This window comes from Diabrotica virgifera, chromosome 3 (assembly GCF_917563875.1).
Source record: "Diabrotica virgifera virgifera chromosome 3, PGI_DIABVI_V3a".
Lineage (NCBI taxonomy): Eukaryota > Metazoa > Arthropoda > Insecta > Coleoptera > Chrysomelidae > Diabrotica > Diabrotica virgifera.
The window spans coordinates 208,727,647-208,750,233 of NC_065445.1; the positions used below are offsets into that span (position 1 = coordinate 208,727,647).

At 32.7% G+C, this 22,587-nt stretch overlaps 1 protein-coding gene across 2 annotated transcripts in view; it reads left to right on the forward strand.

Moving 5' to 3' along the window:
- LOC126881523 (aldehyde dehydrogenase, dimeric NADP-preferring) overlaps positions 1 to 22,587 on the forward strand; it is a 103,037-nt gene that overhangs the window by 64,506 nt on the left and 15,944 nt on the right. For both annotated transcript variants that reach the window (XM_050645836.1, XM_050645835.1), the window contains exon 3: positions 18,138 to 18,398. In XM_050645836.1, the coding sequence (XP_050501793.1) occupies positions 18,138 to 18,398 (261 nt within the window). The remainder of the gene's footprint in view (positions 1 to 18,137; positions 18,399 to 22,587) is intronic.

Genomic DNA, 22,587 nt, shown 5'->3' on the forward strand with positions numbered 1-22,587 from the left:
AAAAAATACCAAGAGCCAAAAATTTTTTAAAAATATTGAATTTAACTAATGGTATCACAATAATAATTTAATTGGAACGTACACAAAAGCTTGGGGGGGGGGGGGTTTAAGGGAACAAAACCCCCTTAAAATTTTTATGGGGTGCACAAATTTCACTATAATTTTTCTTTAAGATACTCCTGCCATAAGAATGCCACATGTCTATTTTCAATAAAAAATCTCTAAGAGTTTTTGATATATTCGAAAAAATCGATTTTTATTTTGTAATTTCAAAGGGCTGTAACTTTTTTTATATGCATATTTGTACTAAGGTAAGTTAGGTTCGTTCAAACTATTTTTGGTCCCAGAATATGTGGTTTAATTTATGACCTGTATTTTTGTTACACCCTGTATATATAATCTTAATATTTCTAATTATAATTCATCAAAATTTCCCACAGAGGAATTTATGTCATTACGATTAAATAATGAAAATTTTTTGATATCCCAGCTTTGCATTCTCAGTTAAGTATCATTTATGAAACAACTGACATGAATGATAAAGAAATACCCAGAAATCTGGGATTTCTTTATAACTACTGGTTTAAACAAGTCGCTGTGTGAAGTGGTCAAGTTGTGTGAATTAGTACTACTAACTATCCCAGCCACAAGTGCATCAGTTGAACGAAATATTGCAGTATTAAGATGCATTAACAGTTTAAAATTAAGAGTTTAAAAGAAATTCAACAAGCGAAGACAGACATTGAAAGTTAGCCCTATTATCCATTGAAAAAGACTGCATTCAACAATTATCAGAAGTTGATAGGAGAATAGACCTCGAGTATAAATAAGTGTCATTTTAGTGAAAGTTGTGTGTTGTGGAAAATGCCTCGGAGTATAAATTTTTTTTTAAATAGGATTCTTCTTTAGAAAACCAAGCCCGGCGCGAGGACTCAAGGCCCGAGCTAGCAATACAGATCAATGATAGGTCACTAGTCACTAGAAATAGCGGGAATAGAGTGCCTCACGCATTCACGCATCACGGATTTAGTGTGTGAGTCCTTGTACGCAGGACGTCTCACATAATTAAGTACTTTGCTGATAGAGAGCCCCTGCGCATCAGAGTGTTATCAGGTGGAAAGTTGCTCGACCCTCGACCCTTAGGAAAATATTTTTATATCCTTATTGAATCGCTTCCCCTTTCGAAAAAGTCACCGCACGCCACTGAAATTGTAAATGATTGCGATCCTGCAGTAATTGTAAATAATTGTGATCCGGGCAGTAAATTGAGGAATATGAGTTATGACCGAGCAGTAGGGGTGATATTATTTTACATATATAGGTATTATGTGCAGAAATAAAATACTCAGTGTAAGATATCGTTTTATGCACCCGCTTATGATCAAATTCGATGTTTTCGAAAGTCATACCGCTACGACTACTAGGGACGTGTAAGATATTTTTAAAACGTTACTAGTAACAAGTACGCAAATACCAATTTTAAGTTGCCTACTCAATTCAGTACAAGGATCAGATACATCAGTATTTTGTAATCAGTATTTGTACTCAGTACCGCTGACAACCGTTATCAAAAGTAACCGTTACATGTCCGCACTGATTTTGCCCGTCTCTATTCGCCACGTCGATAGCCAACGGTTGGGTTGGGTTGTGTTCAATATGCGGCGCGCTAGAAAAATAAATGCACGGGTCACCCGTCCCGTCGGCGCAGGTTGTGTCTCGCTTAAGCGCTGGTTTCCTCGAAAGCGGTGCCGACAACCTCCGATCGTAACACTGCGATGAATGACATCATAAAAAACTGTACCATGCAAAATAATAGCGTTGGTTTCCAAGGATGCGTTGGAAGCCACCGCTTGCTGAGCTTGCACTTTCCATTGCCCCAGTGAAGAACCTTGAATTTTTCACCGTAATCTGACGTAATTCATCGCAGTGCTACGGTCGCTGTTAGTCGGTGCCGCTTTCGAGGAAACCCAGGCTTTAGGTTAAATTTGCGCCGGGCCTAAACGGTACTTGCGCTGGACTGTTGTATTCATAGCAATTGATCAGGATTTGTTTCAACATAAAAATTTGATCGGTTGTTGATCTTCCCTTACGCAATCCTTCCTGGTATTCTCCTAGCCTAGACTCTTCTCCACATACTTTTCTAGTCGTTTGTATCATTCCTGTACATAACCTTATTTAGGTTTCAAGTCCAATGATTTATTCCGGAAATTTTACAGAAAACACATATTTCAAGATAATATCTAAGTACGTAATCTTCCTATATAGTTACAAAGTTTGAAGGTCGCGATCTTTTATCTACATAGAAGCGCAATCTCAAAATGTTTATACTTTTAAAAATTGATATTATTTTTGCATATCATTCTACGGTATTTACAAAGAGTTTATGCATATCGATACTATTTAAACTATTTTTTATAGGAATTATTAGGAACAAAATTAGATATGATTAAATGATCAGAATTTTTTAAGAAAATTAAACAAGCCAGCACTCATTGAAAATGGTGATCATGTCTTGGGATATTTTACTTTCAATTTTTCAAATGAGAAAATCAGAGAAAACCAAGCAGGTTTCACAGCGGGGAAAGCATGCTTAGATCACACTTACACGGTCGAACAACTATTAAAAAAAATAATGGCCAAAAATAGATCCGTACATCTGGCTTTTATAGATCTTAAGAAGCCATATGACTTGATACCTAGACACTATGGAAAGCAATGCAAGACATCTTCGAAGTTCCACGAAAAAGCAGTAAAAGCACTCTAAAAGAATACATAATAACAAAGTACTCTATTAAAACGGGATATAGACAGTTCATTTAAGACGACAAAGTGAATACTACAGAGCTACTCTACATGCCCTACCCTGTTCAAAATATTGCTGGAAAAAACCCTGAATACATACATGGAAAAGAAAATGCGAAGGAATGAGTATACCAGTAAGAAACGAATATCTATACAGGGTGAGTCATGAGGAACTGTACATACTCCTACCTCGTATAGAGGCTCCTATGGGGAATAACAAATGACCATTAAAAAGTGTCTGCTCCTCTTGTTTAATAATATACAGGGCGAGTTTCGCATTTTGACAGAAATTTATATTCGTCATAATTATTGAACGGTCAGATCGATGTCTCTCTTATTTTGGTCAATCGTTACACTATTGCCACCTAATCAACTGATTTATTCAAAATAGAAAAAAGTCAGGTCCGGCTTCAAAAAAATTAGTTCCTTTGGGTCTTGGACAAAATTTCAGCCTGTATAAGCTTTTTGAAAACTCTAATATGAATTTTACAAATTAGACAAATAGGCAATTAAAATAACATATTATTTATTTTTTTCCGCACACGATTGCTTAATTTTTTATAAAAAAATCAAATTTGATTATGAATTAAAAGTTTGGTAAAGTGAACCATAGATTTAACAAAATTGACTTTTATTACCAAAATTAATTTTTTTTAACAAATATTTAATTTATGTTACCACCAATCAACCGATTTATTCAAACAAAAAAAAAATCAGGCCCGGATTTAAAAAATAAGTTTGTTTTGGTCTTAGAAAAAAATTTCACCCTGTATACGCTTTTTGAAAACTCTAATATGATTTTTACAAATTAGACAAATAGGCAATTAAAATGGCCTATTTATTTTTTTCCCCACACGATTACTTATTTTTTTATAAAAAAATCAAATTTGACTATGAATAATTAAAAGTTTGGTAAAGTGAACCATAGATTAAAAAAAATAACTTTTATTACAAAAATGAATTTTTTTTGAACAAATATTTAATTATCACCCAATCAACTGATTTATTCAAACTAGAAAAAAATCAGACCCGGATTTAAAAAATTAGTTTGTTTGGGTCTTAGAAAGAATTTCACCTTGTATACGTTTTTTGAAAACTCTAATATGAATTTTACAAATAATACAAATAGGCAATTAAAATGGCGTATTTATTTTTCCCCACACGATTACTTATTTTTTTATTAAAAAATCAAATTGACTATGCATAAAAAGTTTGGCAAAGTTTTTGCATAGATTTAAACAAATTATCTTTTTTTACAAAAATTAATTTACAAAAACAACGTTTTTCTTAAAATTAAAAGTTTTACCATTTTTTTTTTTCTATAACACGTCTAGATCTAAAACTTCCCATAACACTTCTTTTTGACTCTATAGTTTAACATAGACGTGATCAAATTGATAAATTTTAAATTTTTCCACCTAATTTTTGCGATTTACAAGTTTGCAACTTTTACAAGAAGAAGACTGAAAGTCTACAACAATTTTCATAGTCTTCACAATGGTAAGAGGTATGTGCTGTAAAAATTTCAGAAAAAAAAAATATTAAAATGGAACAGAGTTGTAGCGAGTTAAACCGTGAGTTCATTTTTTTTTTCATTTTTAGGTTAAAATTCCGATTTTGACAAATTTGATTTTTTAATAAAAAATTAAGTAATCGTGTGGGGAAAAAAATAAATATGCCATTTTAATTGCCTATTTGTCTTATTTTTAAAATTCATATTAGAGTTTTCAAAAAGCGTATACAGGGTGAAATTTTTTCTAAGACCAAAACGAACTAATTTTTTAAATCCGGACCTGATTTTTCTCTAGTTTGAATAAATCAGTTGATTGGATGGTAACATAAATTACTTATTTGTGCAAAAAAATTAATTTTTGTAATAAAAGTTATTTTTTTTTAAATCTATGGTTCACTTTACCAAACTTTTAATTCATAGTGAAATTTGATTTTTTTATAAAAAATGAAGTAATCGTGTGCGGAAAAAAATAAATATGCCATTTTAATTGCCTATTTGTCTAATTTGTAAAATTCATATTAGAGTTTTCAAAAAGCGTATACAGGGTGAAATTTTTTCTAAGACCCAAACGAACTAATTTTTTTTAAAGCCGGACCTGATTTTTTTCTAGTTTGAATAAATTAGTTGATTAGGTGGTAATAGTGTAACGATTGGCCAAAATAAGAGACACATCGATCTGACCGTTCAAAAATTATGACGAATAAAAATTTTTGTCAAAATGCGAAACTCGCCCTGTATATTATTAAACAATGGGAGCAGACACTTTTTCATGGTCATTTGTTATTCCCCATAGAAGCCTCTATACGAGGTAGGAGTATGTACAGTTCCTCATGACTCACCCTGTATACGTACCCTAAGTTTTGCTGACGGCCAAATAGTGATCACACATGACGAAGATGACCTCAGCTTTATGATGAGAAAACTGGAACAGGAATATACAAAGAATGGGAAGGAAATATACCTAAAGAAAACTGAATACCTAACAACGGAGAATACAGAAATAAAACGGCTAGAAAGAGACGAAGGTAAACAAATTAAAGGAACAGACAAGTACAAGAATTTAGGTTTCATAATATCAAACAAAGGAACAACGGAAGAAGATATAAAAAATAAACTAGGACAAACAAGAGACTGCATACGAAAATTGAACCCGATACTGTGGGATAAGAACATCAGCATAAAAACAAAAAAACAAAAAAGATTATGTAATACCATGACAAGAAGTATCCTCACTTATGGGTGTGAAAATTGGACAATAAATAAGGAAACCAAAAACAAAATAAGAGCACCAGAGATGGAATTCTTAAGGAGAAGCTACGGTATAACAAGAACAGATAGAATAAATAATAGAGATTAAGACAAGAATGGAAATAAACTCAGATATAATAGACTACATCGAACAGAAGAGACTAACCTGGTACGGACATGTCAGAAGAGCAGACCAAAGTCGTTGGATAAATAGAATAAAAAAGTGGAGCCCGATTGGAAGAAGGAAAATAGGCAGTACCCGAAGTTCTTTCAGAGATGAAGTGGACGAAGCAATGGAAAGAAGAAATGGAAGGGGACCGGTAAGACAGAAAGAACTGGAGAGAACGGTTGAGTGAAGGAATACAGTGAAAACTGTCGAAATCCTTAGTATAAATATGTAGGTATACAGCGCCGGATAAAGGGGCGGACGAGCCGGGTGACCGCCCGGGGCGCCAAATTTTGAAGGACGCCGATATAAAAATATTTTTTTTCATTCATTATTTTTTTTTGATTTTTTATATTAACTTTGAACATTTGACATTGTTTGAATAATTCTAATATTATTTATAAGAAAAATATTTGTATCTATAGTCAGAATTCATAACTCAAAAAAAAAAAAGATTAATAGACTAAAACCAAAGCTCACTAATAAATATAATGCAATCTAAGAATTGTTATGGTTTTTATCACTCATACAAAATTAATGCAGACAAATTCTTTTTACGATCTACAAAGGTTGTTCATTTTTTTGGGTCATTTGTCACGTAGGTATCACATATGTCAATAATCTACTTTCAAAATGGACGAAGATCAAATTTTAAATTATCAGTAGTAATTGCACAAGAGCTCTGAAATTATATATTAATTTCAGAGGTCGAGTGCAATTTGTTGCGCTTATTTCATGAATAAAACTGTTCAAAACCAAAATTTTATTGTAATTTATTTATGTAAGTACCATTAAACACACAGTTTTTATAAATATTTGACGATTGAAAGTCATCACTTTTATAATTTTTAAAACATTAATTGTCATTAATGTCACTGAATGTATTTTTTCGTAGCAACGAATGGCATCTGACGTAATATACTTAACGACGGGAGATTATCAAAAATTATCGATTTAATTCAGTCAGTGATACTATATACCTACCGGCGCCTATGTCGTAAAACTCTTTGGTTAAGTAATTTTGTCTTTCTGTAAATTTGTATAAACACTGGAGCATATGCTTTAAAGTGGAATAAAAAAAGTTTTGTAAAATATTGGTTGTGAAATTAATAAATTTTTATTATTTTTCCGTTACATAAATTTTGGTAAGTAGCTATCTACGCAATAAAAAAAATAAATGAATAATTAAATTTATGGTAGGAAATCATAATATTAACTTATTGCACATGAGGTCATGAGGTAAACGACGAGAATTTTGAACATTTGAAGTGATTTTAAAAAATTATTATTCTCATAGGTCTTAGTAATTAAATTTACCTATTCTTTAATTGTAAAGTGATTTATTTCTTCTTTTAAAAATTTTTCTACCAATCTGGGTATGTATGAATTAGGAATGATAAGTTATTCTTCATATGAATGTATAGAAACCTATTTCGAATACTTTGTAAGCGTTAAGATGTTTTTTTGCATAAAAAACGCGTCGTATGAAAAAAAAAATGGTAAATTTTTTGTCACAAATTGAACGAGGAATTCCAAAATGATTTTTTATTTGAAATATCATTAAATCGTCAGTTTGTTAGAAAAATTACAACACCTCGTTTCTCGGAAACAAAACATTTGCGGACATACGTGTATAGAGCAAACTCATCATTTTTTCATGTAGAATTATCCTTCAAAGTTTGTCGCACTTATTTAGAAACACCCTGTATCCTTTCTAATTTCCATAGTTTTCAGTGTATTCCTTCACTCAACCGTTCTCTCCAGTTCTTTCTGTTTTGCCAGTCCCCTTCCTGCAGATTTCTTCTTTCCGTTGCTTCGTCCACTTCACCTCTGAAAGATCTTCGGGCCTGCCTTTCTTTCTTCTTCCTATCGGGCTCCACTCTATTATTCTGTTGATCCAACGTTTTTTGTCTGCTTTTCTTCTTGTCCGTACCGGGTTAATTCCTTCTGTTCTATGTAGTCTATTATATAGTTCATTTCCATTCGTTTCTTAATCTCTTTGTTATTTATTCGATCTCTTTTCGTTGCTGTTAGCTTTAGCTGGTACTCACAGCTTTTCCTTAGAAATTCCATCTCTGTTACTCTTATTTTGTTTTTGGTTTTCTTATTTATTACACAATTTTCACACCCATAAGTCAGGATATTTCTTGTCATGGTGTGATATATTCTTCTTCTGGTTTTTATACTGATGTCCTTGTCCAACAATACCGGGTTAATTTTCACAATTTTCATATGCAGTCTCTTGTTCCTTTGTTTGATATTATGAAACCTAAATACTTGTACTTGTCTGTTCCTTTGATTTGTTTATCTTCGTCTATTTCCAGCCTATTCTTTTGATATTGGTATACCCATTCCTTCGCACTTTCTTCTCCATGGTTTCAGGGTTTTTCCAGGAATATTTAAAATAGGAATGGGATACGGAACAGCCCTGTAGCAATCCATTTTTCGTCTTAAATTGACTGCATATTCTATTGTCCGTTTTGAAAGCTACTTTGTTCTTCTTGTATAGTGCTTATACTGCTTTTATTAATATTCGTGGAACTTCGAGGTGTTCCATTGTTTCCCATAGCCTTAGTTCTAGGTATCGAGGCATAGACCTACTCATTATATAATAGAACAATGAATGATTTTCAGTTGGATTTAGGTGATTGTAGAGGCCAAGGATATGACAACGGCTCTAATATGAAGGGTAGAAATAAAGGTGTACAAGCTCGTGTCTGCCAAGAATATTCTCCTTATTTTCTATGCTTTGTGGATTCCACTCCCTCAATTTATTCATTGGGGATGCAGATTGTGCGCTTGCAGTGCGCACAGTCAACATCTTTTTTTGGTATTGTAAAAGTACAACGTTATACATTTTTTCTGTTTGTTGGCAATGTGCATTTATCATTATCTTTTGTCTCGCTCCTTCGTTGCTTGAATTTCAAATGCGCTTGTTATGCTACGCCATATTATGTTGCATTAGCTATAAATAATAACTGCCTCTTGTACTATTTTTTGATTAAATATATTGTTACATAGTTCTTTATAATGAAATTTTGATTTTTTGCCTTTTTTACTATTTTTTTATATTTGCAGTATATAATATTTCGTATGAAAGGGCGCCAAATTTTGTTTTGGCGCTCAAAACCCTAGAACCGGCCCTGTAGATATATAATATATTATGTTAAAGTTGAGTCCAAAATTTCTGTCTCTTATTCACCCTTTTCAACAGTGGTCGCATATATTTGTTTTAAATTGAATTCCCCATTGATTGTCGGAGAAGCCGTAGTGGACAAAATAGAGCAACTGATTTATCTGGGCAGTAATATTAATCAAAGCTGGAATCCAACCGTAGAAATTAAAAGTTCGTAGAACGAACTTTGTTGTATTAGTATCTTAGTATCTTAGTATCTTAGTATCTTAGTATTAATCTTCACGTTTGAATGACATATTGTTGTATCTTTCCAGTACTACTGTATTCGCCGTGTGCAAGTACTTGGAGGGGATACGAGAAACGATCGTGCGTGAATAGCGAAGAAATCTTGCAACTTTCTTAAATAATTCATTGTCAATTGAAATTGTCAAATTGACGTATATTTCATATCTACTGTCAATGAAGACGAAAAATTTATGTTGCTCCACAATATTGATAAGATATGCAATTATTATATAAAAGTAAATTTAATTAATTGTTTTTTGCTTGTAGTAGTGCATTTTAATAATTAATTTTATTTACTACATACAATTGTTTACCTTTTAATAACATAACCTTAATATTATTTTTTTTCTTATAATTTTTTTGGGCTATGGCCTTGACAATTGTCCAGTAACCAGGACCAATATGATTGGCCAATATAATTAAAAGTGCGAAAAATGTTGCCGAACTATGAAACCAGGTGTCGCTTTTCCGAACTTGCACGGTCCCAATAAAGTGGAAGCGTAGACTCTTAACTGAGCCTATTCTTAAACGCTTGGAAACCTTTTGAGGTGTGGTTATATAGACGACTATACTAAGAATAAGCTGGGTCGACAGGGTTAGAAATGAGGATATGAGACGGTTGAACCAAACAATATAATGAAAATATGCAAGCTGGAATACTTCAGCCATGATATGACACGCCCTAAAAAATATTAATATTTGCATCTATTGCACATGAACGATTAATATTTTAATCGTGATATTCTAGATCAATATTTTTTAAAAGATGCGTGGAATAGATGTTAGGCGATTTAGAAGATCTAAAGGAAGTAAATCCATGAGAACACCAAGCAAAAATGGGCATCTAAACTAATAGCTAGGGATATGAGATTCCCGGAGTAAGGTGATCTTATTTCCAAAGATCAAAGAGGTCACGCCTTATGGGGACGGTACCTCCGTGCTGATCGCTGACATAAAGTTGGGGAGGTTTTAGGCCTCAGTGCTCAGGAATCGCGGTTACTCGAACTGGGGCGTCTGTGGAAAAATGGCTGTCTTCTTTTGGATAACCTGAAACTCAGAAAAAAGTTGATCAAATGGCGTACAGTAGTATACGACAGTAATAACAAATACAGTAATATCTGGTTACCGATACTAAACAAGAACTATCTAATAAGAAAATACTAACTTTGATAACAAAACTCCTAGCTAAGAGTAGGCTGCAAAATATCAGGTTCTAATGTCAATTTAGTAATACAATATCACTTTTTCAGATCGTTCTCTATTGAAGTATACCCACATGGTTGATATCACTAAGATTTTTGCAGAATAATTCATCTATCCCCAATTAATAGGAAAAGATAGCATTTATTTTTTGTATTTATAAAATTTTTTAACGATTTTTGGACTGTAAGTTGATACGTCAAATTCTGATTCAGAATGTTTGTACTCAGATGAACTTTTTGTTTATACTATTTTTTATCGAGGTAATGCACAGATTTTTTTGTAATTATTACAATAATATTTGAGAGGAATTTCAGATAACAATCACAAAACCAACTTAATTTTTTTGATAACATTGTTTATTTTGTATATTATTGTACTTTGATACACCTACTCTAGAGAGTTTTGTATCGCAAGTGTTTTGGTATTAATGTTATCCACCTTGCATCTCCGTCGTATATCTGTACTTCTAGCTCTGTCCCATAGAGTCTTACCATCGATTTTTCGAAGGGTTTTCATCTCCGCTGTTTCGAGCAATCTTTTTGTCCTCTCTGTGTCGGGTTGTGTTTCTGCCGCGTATGTCATTATTGGTCTGATGACTCTTTTGTAAATTCTGTCTTTAATTTCTTTTCCGATATTTTTATTTCTCCATATTGTGTCATTCAGGCAACCTGCGGCTCTGTTTGCTCTATTCACTTGATCTTCCACTTCTGTTTCAAGCCTTTCGTAGCTAGATAGTGTGATGCCTAGGTATTTAAACTCCATCACTTGTTCTATTATCTGACCTTCCAGCTCCAATTTACATCTTATTGGATCTGCTGTTATAACTATGCATTTTGTGTTTTTTGAGGAAATCGACATGTTAAATTTCCTGGCGATTATGTTTCACTTTGAGAGATTAGTATTGCATCGTCCTCATAGCAGATTATTTTAAGTTGGTTTTCTCCCATTTGGTATCCTTTTTTAGTTCTTACTTTTTTTATTATTTCATCCATGATCAGGTTGAACAATAAAGGACTCAAGGAATCCCCCTGTCTTACCCCATTGCCGGCTTCAATTGGGTCAGTTAGTTCATCTTCTACTTTTACTTTTATTGTGTTGTTCTGGTAGATGCCTTGGTAGATGGTAGAGTGGTACCTCTCTCGAGTATAACAAATGGATAACGTCCTTTAATGTGACCCTGTCAAATTCTTTCTTAGGGTCCACGAAACATAAATATGCCGGTTTGTTGTATTCCAACGATTTCTCTTGAACTTGCCTCATTATAAATATAGCGTCAGTGCATGACCTTCCCGATCTAAAACCTGGTTGTTCTTCTGCTAATGTTACAATTTCATTCAATTTGTTTGTTATCACTTTGGTTGCTAATTTCAATTTTGTGTTTAATAATTTAATTCCTCTGTAATTCTCCGGGTTTGATTTGTCTCCTTTTTTGAAGAGAGGTATTAGGATGCTTGATCTCCATTCTTGTGGTATTCTGTTTTGTTCTATTATTTTTTATATTAGTTTTAATAGTTGTTTAGTTACATCTTGTCCTCCGTACTTTAGGAGTTCGTTCGATATTCTGTCCTCTCCCTCGTCGATGTTTATTTCTTCGTTTGTCGTAACTTTAAGTGTTGGTGGTTCATTATCGTCGCCTTTAGCAAATAGAGATCGGATGTTTCCTTCTGAATGTGTTTCGCTTTTATTAATTCGTTCATCTCCTTTCTTTGCCCTCTGATCATTTTCCATACTTCTTTTTGTGTTCCGTAGAAGTCGTGTTCCATCTGTTTTGAGAATCTCTGCCAGTGCTCCCTTTTTATTTGCCTCACTAAAGTATTCGTTTCGTTTCTGATTCGTTTGTAGTGGTTGCCTGTTGTGTTTGTATCTAAATATATAGACAACAAAATATTTACAAAACACCAGACCAATAATGATATACGCGGCAGAAACACGACCTGACACAGAGAGGACAAATTGCTAGAAACGTAGAAAATTTCTCGGAGATGAAAACCCTTCGAAAAATTGATGATAAGACGCTATGGGACAGAACTAGTACATATATACAACAGAGATGCAAGGTGGAGAACATTATTAATAACTGGGTAAGAAACAGAAGAGTAGAATGGAGTGACAACATAAGCCGAATGATTCTTCTTCTTAAGTGCCATGTCCGCGACGGAGTTCGGCAATCATCATAGTTATTCGGATTTTAGAGACGGCTACTCTGAAAAGTTCATTTGATGTGCATCCGTACCATTTTCTCAGGTTGCGCAGCCACGATATTCTGCGTCTCCCTATTCTGCTTCTTTTTCCTTGAATCTTTCCTTGCATAATCAATTGGAGCAAGCCGAATGGCGCAAGACGGCGAGAGACGATTCCCCAACAGGAAGACCACGAAAACGATGGAACGACGACTTACTGAGGGCACTTACTGCATCGTTTTAAAAATCCGATTCGACGGGTGGGTCTCGAATTACTTAAGAAACCCGGACCATTCGGATCTTTACTGATGGAACTACCTTTATGGACTTGATTATCAAGGTGTAAATAGCTGCTGGAAGCATATTGATCGTATCCTTAATGAAGGGAGATTTGATTAGGTAAAGATTATAGGTCTGGATCACGCGTATGAAAAAAAAGTTGATTAATAGCAAGCTGAAAATTTGTTAATAGCTTAAGGGTGTCTAGTCGGACAAACTTTGATATATGGGAACACTGGAACAGGGGAAGCTTTAATTCTGGAACAGGTTAAAAATTTGGAACGGTCAGACCACGAAAACGGCACCTGTATTTTGTCCGACAGAACACACTTAAACTCTCCGAATAGAGATTAAACTCTCATGCAAAAATCAGACTGCTATTTATCACCAAATGGGCGTTTTAATGAGTGGACCATGTAGAATATGTCAAATGACAGGAATTATGACAGGTGATAAATAGCAGTCTGATTTTTGCATGAGAGTTTAATCTCTGTTCGGAGAGTTTAAGTCTGTTCTGTCGGACAAAATAAATGTGCCGTTTTCGTGGTCTGACCGTTCCAAATTTTTAACCTGTTTCACAATTAAAACTGCCCCTGTTCCAGTGTTCCCATATACCAAAGGTTATCCGATTAGACATCCTTAAGCTATTAACAAATTTTCAGCTTGCTATTAATCAACTTTTTTTCATACTCGGGATCCAGACCTATTATATTAAATCGTAATAAAATAGTTAAAGAGTAATAAAAAATTAATTTTACTCCACCTTAGGTGAAAAATACAGTTAACTTGATTACTATAATTATTTATCGTTTTCCATTATCACATGTAATTATAATTCAATTTAATACCAATTAAACACATTACAGGTGGTTACAATGTTCAAAGAACTAAATTTCGTAATACTTGTTCAATGCCGTAAATGGGAATAATGGCAACGTTGGCCGGTAAATAAACTCTGAGTGCCTCAAATTTAGCGTCGTAACCACTACAACTACATAAACCATTTTGGCGATAACGGTTAAATGGATTATACTTTTGGAGCTCGATAACTTCGAAACGGCTTAACCGATTTTGATCACTAAACATAAGTTTGAAACGTATTGATAAGTAGTATCTGATTTATCCAAGATCAAGTATGATAACAAGGAATTATTGAGCTTGAAAAACCGTTTTTCCCATAGGTAATAGATTTGATCACACTTATGAAGTCTATAACTTAAAAATTTGAAATTTCTCTGATATGAGGTATACACCGTTACACGCGTCTAGAGTTCTTCTACAAACGCTCAGTTATTATCGCAATTCGTAGGTTGAAATTTTGAGTAACTGTCGAAAAACCAAAATTTTCAAAGGTTAGTTTTTCAGTTTTTGGCTATACTGAGCCATGTGTATGTCTTATCCTGATCGCTTAGCCACCATTTGAAAGCTTAACGCTATTGATTCGGTACATTTGCGGTTTTCCTGTCTCTCCTTGAACCTAAGATGTATACCCTCAAAAAATATGTCGTTTTCTACCTACCCAGTCCTCTAGCTGGCTTATGGATGGTCAAAAGTCACAAACTACACCGGTTCTGAATCTGGCCCCCGCTTGAAACACAGAAAAAAAATCAGATCGGAGTAACTTTTCCACACACATAGTTACATGCATACATACTTACAAACATATTTCCCTTTTTAAATAGAAATTGAGTCACATTTCTGAGCTCGGTAACTTTTGAATTGTATAACCGATTTTCAAAATCAAACATGCGTTGCAACGGTAATGATCAGTACTATCAGAAGCCGCAAAGGTTGGACTTAAATTTTTGGGAGTTTTGGGGACGAGAACGAAAAACAGACCCTAAATGGGAAGGGCCGTAAAATCCACACCCTTGGACCGAAATGGATTGTTGACTTATGGATGGACGAGTCTTTTCCTAAACTTTTAGATGGAATTTGGCCCAATTTTCAATTCAGTCAGATTTAGAAAACCGAAAATTTCGTGTATACAGGGTGTAACAAAAATACAGGTCATAAATTAAATCACATATTCTGGGACCAAAAATAGTTCGAATTAACCTAACTTACCTTAGTACAAATATGCATATAAAAAAGTTATAGCCCTTTGAAGTTACAAAATGAAAATCGATTTTTTCGAATATATCGAAAACTATTAGAGATTTTTTATTGAAAATGGATATGTGGCATTCTTATGGCAGGAGCATTTTAAAGAAAAATTATAGTGAAATTTGTGCACCCCATAAAAATTTTATGGGGGTTTTGTTCCCTTAAACCCCCCCCCAAACTTTTGTGTACGTCTCAATTAAATTATTATTGTGATACCATTAGTTAAATTTAATATTCTTAAAACTTTTTTGCCTCTTAGTATTTTTTCGATAAGGCAGTTTTTATCGAGTTGAGGCTTATTTTTTAATATGTTTACATAAAAATTTTATGGGGGTTTTGTTCTTTTAAACCCCCCAAATGTTTGTGTACGTTCCAATTAAAATATTGTTGCGGTACCATTAGTTAAACACAGTGTTTCTAAAACTTTTTTGCCTCTTTGTATTTTTTCGAGAAGGCCCCTTTTATCGAGATATGGTTTCTTTTTCAATACGGTTCAAAATATACCTAAAAATGTAAATCATACATAAATTTTCATATTATTACTTAATCTCCATTACTTAAGTCTCCATAATCATACTTAACCATATTATACAAATATGTGGTGGATTTGACAAATGTTCAAAATATCTCGATAAAAACTGACTTTTCCAAAAAGGTACTAAGAGCCAAAAAAGTTTTAAAAACATTGTGTTTAAGTAATGGTACTACAATAATAATTTAATTGGAACGTATACAAAAGTTTGGGGATGGGGGGGGGTTTAAAGGAACTAAACTCCCATAAAATTTTTATAGGGTGTCCAAATTTCACTTTAATTTTGTCTTAAGATGCTACTGTCATAAGAATGCCATTTGTCCATTTTCAATAAAACATTTTTAATAGTTTTCGATATATTGGAAAAAATCGATTTTCATTTTGTAACTTCAAAGGGTTGTAACTTTTTTTATATGCACATTTGTACTAAGGTAAGTTAGGTTAAATCAAACTATTTTTGGTCCCAAAATATGTGTTTAAATTTATGACCTGTATTTTCGTTACACCCTGTATATTACAAGAATAAAAAACCGCTAATCGCCTTAAAAATGAGTGGCGCATACAATATTCCAGCTACAAAAGATCTGATATGAATATTACGTGGCGCAAAAATGTATTTTCATTTTGATATAAAACAAAATTCTAGTTTTATTTTAAAAGATTTTTCCATAATATTTGCTAAATTTGAAGTAAACGCGCCACAAAAGAGTAACTTTGATACAGTTTGAATTTTGAAACTCTTTTGTGGCGCGTTTACTTCAAATTTAGCAAATATTATGGAAAAATGTTTTAAAATAAAACTAGAATTTTGTTTTATATCAAAATGAAAATACATTTTTGCGCCACGTAATATTCATAACAGATCTTTTGTAGCTGGAATATTGTATGCGCCACTCATTTTTAAGGCGTTTAGCGGTATTTTATTCTTGTATCAGGAGTTTTTCAAAGTTATTTATAAATTAAATGTATGAAGTTGAATGCAATGTTCCTCTATTACTCGTTAAGCTTTATAAATGGTCACTTTGTTGCATTATTTCCCAAATGATCTAGTGTCCATCGAATGTACACTAGATTTTTTTTCTATTCGAAATAGATTGAAAAAAAATATTGAGATGACCGGTAAATGAAGTCGGATTGCCCGTTGCCAGATCAAATTTAGCGTCGTAATCACCACAACTACATAAACCATTTCGGGAATAATCGTTAATTGGATTATACTTTTGTAGCTTAATAACTTCTTAAAGACTTAACCGATTTTGATCAGTAAACATGAGTTTGTAACGTATTTACCAGTAGTATCTGATGGATCTAACGTCAAGTATGATAACTGAAGCTATTACAGGAATTATTAAGCTTGAGGAACCGTTTTTCCCGTAGGAAATAGATTTGATCATACTTATGAAGCCTATAACTTAAAAATTCGAATTTTCCCGGATATGACGTATACACCGTTAGATTCGTCTAGAGTCCTTCTACAAACGCTCAGTTATTGGCGCAATTCGTAGGTTGAAATTTTGAGCAATTGTCGAAAAACCAAAATTTTCAAAGTACAGTTTTTCAGTTTTTTGGCTATACTGAGCTGCGTGTACGTCTGATCCTGACGGCTTAAACACCATTTGAAAGCTTAACTCAACACTATTGATTTGGTGTATTTGCGATTCTCCTGTCTCTTCTTGATCCGAAGATATATACCCACAAAAAATATGCCATTTTGTACCTACCAAGTCCTCTAGCTGGCTTATGGGTGGTCAAAAGTCACAACCTACACCGGTTCTGAATCGACCCAGACCCCCTCTTCAAACACAGAAAAAAAAATTCAAATCGGTTTAACTTTTAAACACACATACATATCCACAAACATTTTCCCTTTTTTAAATAAAAATTGAGTCATACTTCTGAGCTCGGTAACTTTTGAATGGTATAACCGATTTTCAAAATTAGACATGCGTTGGAAAGGTAATGATCAGTACTATTAGAAGCCGCAAAGGTCGGACTTAAATTTTTGAAGTTTTTGGGACTTTTGGGGACGAGATCGAAAAACAGACCCTAAATAGAAAGGGCCGTAAAATCCCACCCTTGGACCAAAATGGATGGTTGACATATGGATGGGTGAGTCTTTTCCTGAACTTTAAGATGGGACTTGGCCCATCTTTCAAATCAGTCAGATTTAGAAAATCGAAAATTTCGTGTATATATAGTGTCGCGTGTAGGGGGGTGTTGGTGTGCGCCACTGGCGAGAACTGCCGTTCTCTGGTAATAGTGTCGCTTGTACGGGGGCCGTGCACCACTGGCGAGAACTGCCGTTCTCTGGGATACATTTTTTAGGTTTAGTGCATATTTTTTCTAAAACCCTTCATTTTTTATTTCTCTTCAAAATGTATATTACAAACACCGATAAAATGTCTTTTAAGTTGAATATCTCTGTATAACTGAAAGTGGTTGTAAAATCATCAAATACAAAAAGTGTTCTGTAATAAAAGTTAAGACAATAGTTTTGATGTTTAAAAATCTTTACAAGTGTTATGCAATAATATATTATGCAAGAGTTTGATTGATTTATGACATAAAGGTATTGTTATTATATCGAGTTTATTTATGAGAAGACCGATTCTATTATATACTTACGTACTGATATTGCTAATATCTCATTAATATATAGGTAAAAAAATAACTTATATTTTCCTTAGGTAAAAGTCCCGTGTATTTGGACAAATCAGCAGATTTGGAAGTTGCAGTGAAGCGACTATTATGGGGAAAATGCGCAAATTCTGGACAGACCTGTATTGCTCCCGATTATCTTCTCTGTTCCAAAGACCTGCAAGAAAAAGTTGTTCAAATTGCGAAAAAAGTCATTAAGGAATTCTTCGGGGAAAATGTCAAAGCTTCTCCAGATTACGGAAGAATTATTAATGACAGGCATTTCAAAAGGATTGTGGCGTTGTTGAAAGGTAAGAGATAAGTGGTTGATTCAAAAAGATATCAAACATAATATATCATATATGATCGGTCATATTACCCGTATGCGCGCTAATGGTGAATATAAAATTCTTAATTTTATGTCAAAAAATCGGCAATAACTATCTCTTAAAACCTACCAAATTTCATTTGCATATCTCAACTGGTTTTAGAGCAGTAAATAAATCGTCAGTTTGTAGGAACATATTCAACATCCCTTATCGCGGAAACGAAACATTTGCAAACATAGATACGTTTATAAAGCAAACTGTCATTTTTTTTATGCATAATTGCCCCTTAAAGTGTGTCGTACTTATTTAGAAACACCGTGTATGGATGAAGAACATGTCTAGTTGTTAAAGTACCTAACTTTTTTATTATCCAACATAATCGAATGAATAAAAAAACAGAATATTAAGAAAACCTGAAGCTCTTAGGCTATTGATTATTTATTTTAGAAAGGAACTACAAGGTTAATGGGGTTTTATTGTTTCATATAGTCAATGAACCTCTCAGTATGAAAAAACCGTGGAGTGCTACCATTTAAAGAGGTGCGTTTTTGAGAAAAGGGTGAATTAGTCCCTAGGCGCAGGGCGAATTAGGGTGAGTTCTATGCACATTTGGTACAAACCTGTCTACAGTAAAATTGTTTCAGGTTAAATTTACTATAGAAATATCACATTTTAAAGTCAAAAATACTTTTTTTTACAAAAATATATTCAAAAGAAAAGCCAGAAAAAAAAACACGAAAGGTAGCAATTTTGTTTTTTATCCTAAAACTTTTTTCAATGGGGATATATGTATAGGCATTGCTTCACAGAAAAAAAACTTCCATCCTTTTTCTTTAAAGTGAGGTTTGCTATAAGTTCCTATGATTTATAGTTTCCAAATTATGATTTTTAAAGTTCGCCACTCACAGCGATTTTGGGACATTTTCCTTGTTACTTCGCAAACATTGTTCTGTAACTTTTTTCTACCCAGCTTTAGGTATAAATATTACTTTGAATAGGAAGAAAAATCGACTATCTTTAAAATGGTCTATCGTAAAAGGCTGTGTGACTATTATTTTTAAATTTCTCATTATAACTTTTTTATTGTATATTTAAGGTATATACATTGTGCAATAAAAAAGGAAACTTATTTTATTTACGTTAAAACTGTGTATTGTAAAAAACTCTAGGACTAGTTTTAAACAAAATATGCTTTTTCAAAATGTCACATACACATGCAATAGGTCCCACTAAGCTGGAACCATATGGAAAACTTTATAAAGTTATTCTTTATACTTTATTAAATGCTCTGCATAGTCTAAAACCTAAGATGCAATCATCAGATATAAAATTTTGTCAATAGTGTACGAGTTATGTTAAAAAATATGAATTTCGCTCAAGAGTAAAGTATCTTTATATTTCAAAATATCGAAAAGTGTTATTAAGAAAAGCTATTTGGAATTAAAAATTATGGTATAATATGCCATTATATTCTTCTAATTGAAAAAAAAAAATAAGTTTTAAAATTTTTCTCAAATTACGGATACCCTTGGATATCCTACGGATATCTTGTTTAAAAATGGGCGTAGATTTTTTTGCAATGGTATATACATTGTGAAATAAAAAAAGCATATTTTCTCTACTTTAAAATGGTGGTAAAACACCACCACCACCATTTTAAAGTAGAGAAAATATGATTTTTTTATTTCACAATGTATATACCTGAATGCACAAGACAAAAAGTCATAATGAAAAATTCTAAAAATAATCATAAAAAATATCAAAAATCATAAAAGTATAAAATCTTGAAAAAGCATAACTTGCTTAAAAATAGTCGTACAACCTTATACAATAGATCATTTTAAAGGTAATTGACTTCTCTTTCTACTGAGTTTACCATTGCATATACCTAGAAATGCGTAGAAAAAAGTTACAGAACAATGTTTACGAAATAATGGGGAAAATGGCTCAAAAATGCTGTAAGCGGCGAACTTTTGAAAAACCTATTTCGGAAACTATAAATCCTAGAGACCTTTACTAAACGTCATTTTAACGAGGAAGGATGGTAGTTATTTTTCGCTGAAGCAGTGCCTATACCTACATATATCCCTGTGGAAAAAAGGTATGGGGCAAAAAACAAAATTGCTTTCTTTTGTGTTTTTTTCTTGTTATTCTGTATATTATTGTAAAAAAAATATTTTCGACTTTAAAATGTCATATTTCGATAGTAAATTTAACCTGGAACAATTTTCCTGTAGACGTGTTTGCACTAAAAGTGCGTAGAACTCACCTTAATTCACCCTGTGCCTAGGGACTAATTCACCCCTTTGGTGGGACGTTGAGAGGTGACTCATTTTTTTGCAGAAATTGCTTGGAATTAACCCATATAATAATAATTGAGTTATCCTCCCACTCAAAAGCGTCCGGAACATTGTTTAAATAATCAAAAAGTCAAAAAATTAAGGAAAAATTTGATTTTTTCTTGGTTTTTTGATTATAACTTTAAAAGTATTCACTTCCGAGAAAAGCTGCACAAAAATAAAAGTTGCATAATTAAATTTCCTACAATATAAGATTGGTTAAAAATTTTTAAAATTATTCCCCTTGTTGCAAAATAGCAATAATTGCGAAAAAAACATAAAAAACAAGTATTCGCATTTTACGTTTTTCAACCATTTCTGCTAAACGTAGGACCTTCATATTTCACCCAGAAAAACTTTATGATATGATAAAACAATACTGTAAATTTAGTTAAGATTGGTTTAATAGATTTTGCAAAATAAATTTTGCAATCCAGCTTTCGCAAAAAAAATTCATTTTTTCAAAATGTTGCAGGATTGAAAATAAAGCAGATAGCAAGTTAAATTTTTTTTACAAATAGAAGAATACTGTACCTTTCATTTGCAATTTGCAAAATTAAAATCGATTAACTACCACGGTGTCAGGAACTTTTTTAAATAAACATTAATTTTTGGTGCTACGCGCAGGACAGCGGTGTTTGATTCACACAAGTTGATTTCCACCAAAATTTTTTCCTATCTTTATCTAATATATTATTTTCTTACTCTATATTTTGTGGTATGTTCATCTTTCAATTCCACAAAAATCAAACTAATTTGATTATTGTTTGTGAAAAATTGTTTAAACAATTGCATTTGTTTAAAAATAATACACTTTAATTTTTACGTTAAAATATATGAACAAAGAAAGTTTTTGCTAAAAAAGTGTTATTTCAAAGGACAGAGTATGTGTTTTTATTTTGCAATAAACAAATTTATTTATTTATTTCGAAATGTACTAAAAATTAAAATTTATCAATCATTATCAAAGGTCATTGGAATGCCCAATCAGAGCGAACGTATCCGCTGTTCTGCGCGTAGCACCAGAAATTGATGTTTATTTAAAAAATTCCTGACGCCGTGGTATTTAACCTATTTTAATTTTGCAAATTGCAAATGAAAGGTACAGTATTCTTTTATATGTAAAAAAAAATTCAACTTGCTGTCTGCTTTATTTTCAATGCTGCAACATTTTGAAAAAACGAATTTTTTTGCGAAATCTGGATTGCAAAATCTATTAAACTGATCTTAATGAAATTTACAGTATTATTTTATCATATTATAAAGTTTTTCTGGGTGAAATATGAAGGTCCTAAGTGTAGCATAAAAGATGGAAAAACGTAAAATGCAAGTACTTGTTGTTTAATGTTTTTTTTTTTGAAATTATTGCTATTTTGCAACAAGGGTGACAATTTTTAAAAGTTTCAGTTAATCCTAGATGTATTATAGGAAATTTTATTACGCAACTTTTATGTCGGAGCAACTTTTCTCAAAAATGAATACTTTTAAAGTTATAATAAAAAAAACCAAGAAAAAATTCGAATTTTTCCTTCATTTTTTGACGTTTTGATTATTTAAACAATGTTCCGGACCTTTTTGAGTAGGAGGATAACTTTCAAGCAATTTCTGCAAAAAAATTGAGTCACCTCTCAACATCCAAATGTACTAATATTTTTACAGATGCGCCCTGGTCTATACTGACACGGCCACGTTACTGATTGTTTTACACCTCGGTCGACGGTTCACCACCTATCATTTTTCATCCCATAAGTTATCCCGTACGACGGGCAAGAACCAAGACCCTAGCAGTATGCCGCGCCGTGGCCAAATTCGTTGCAATCAAGATTTCTCGC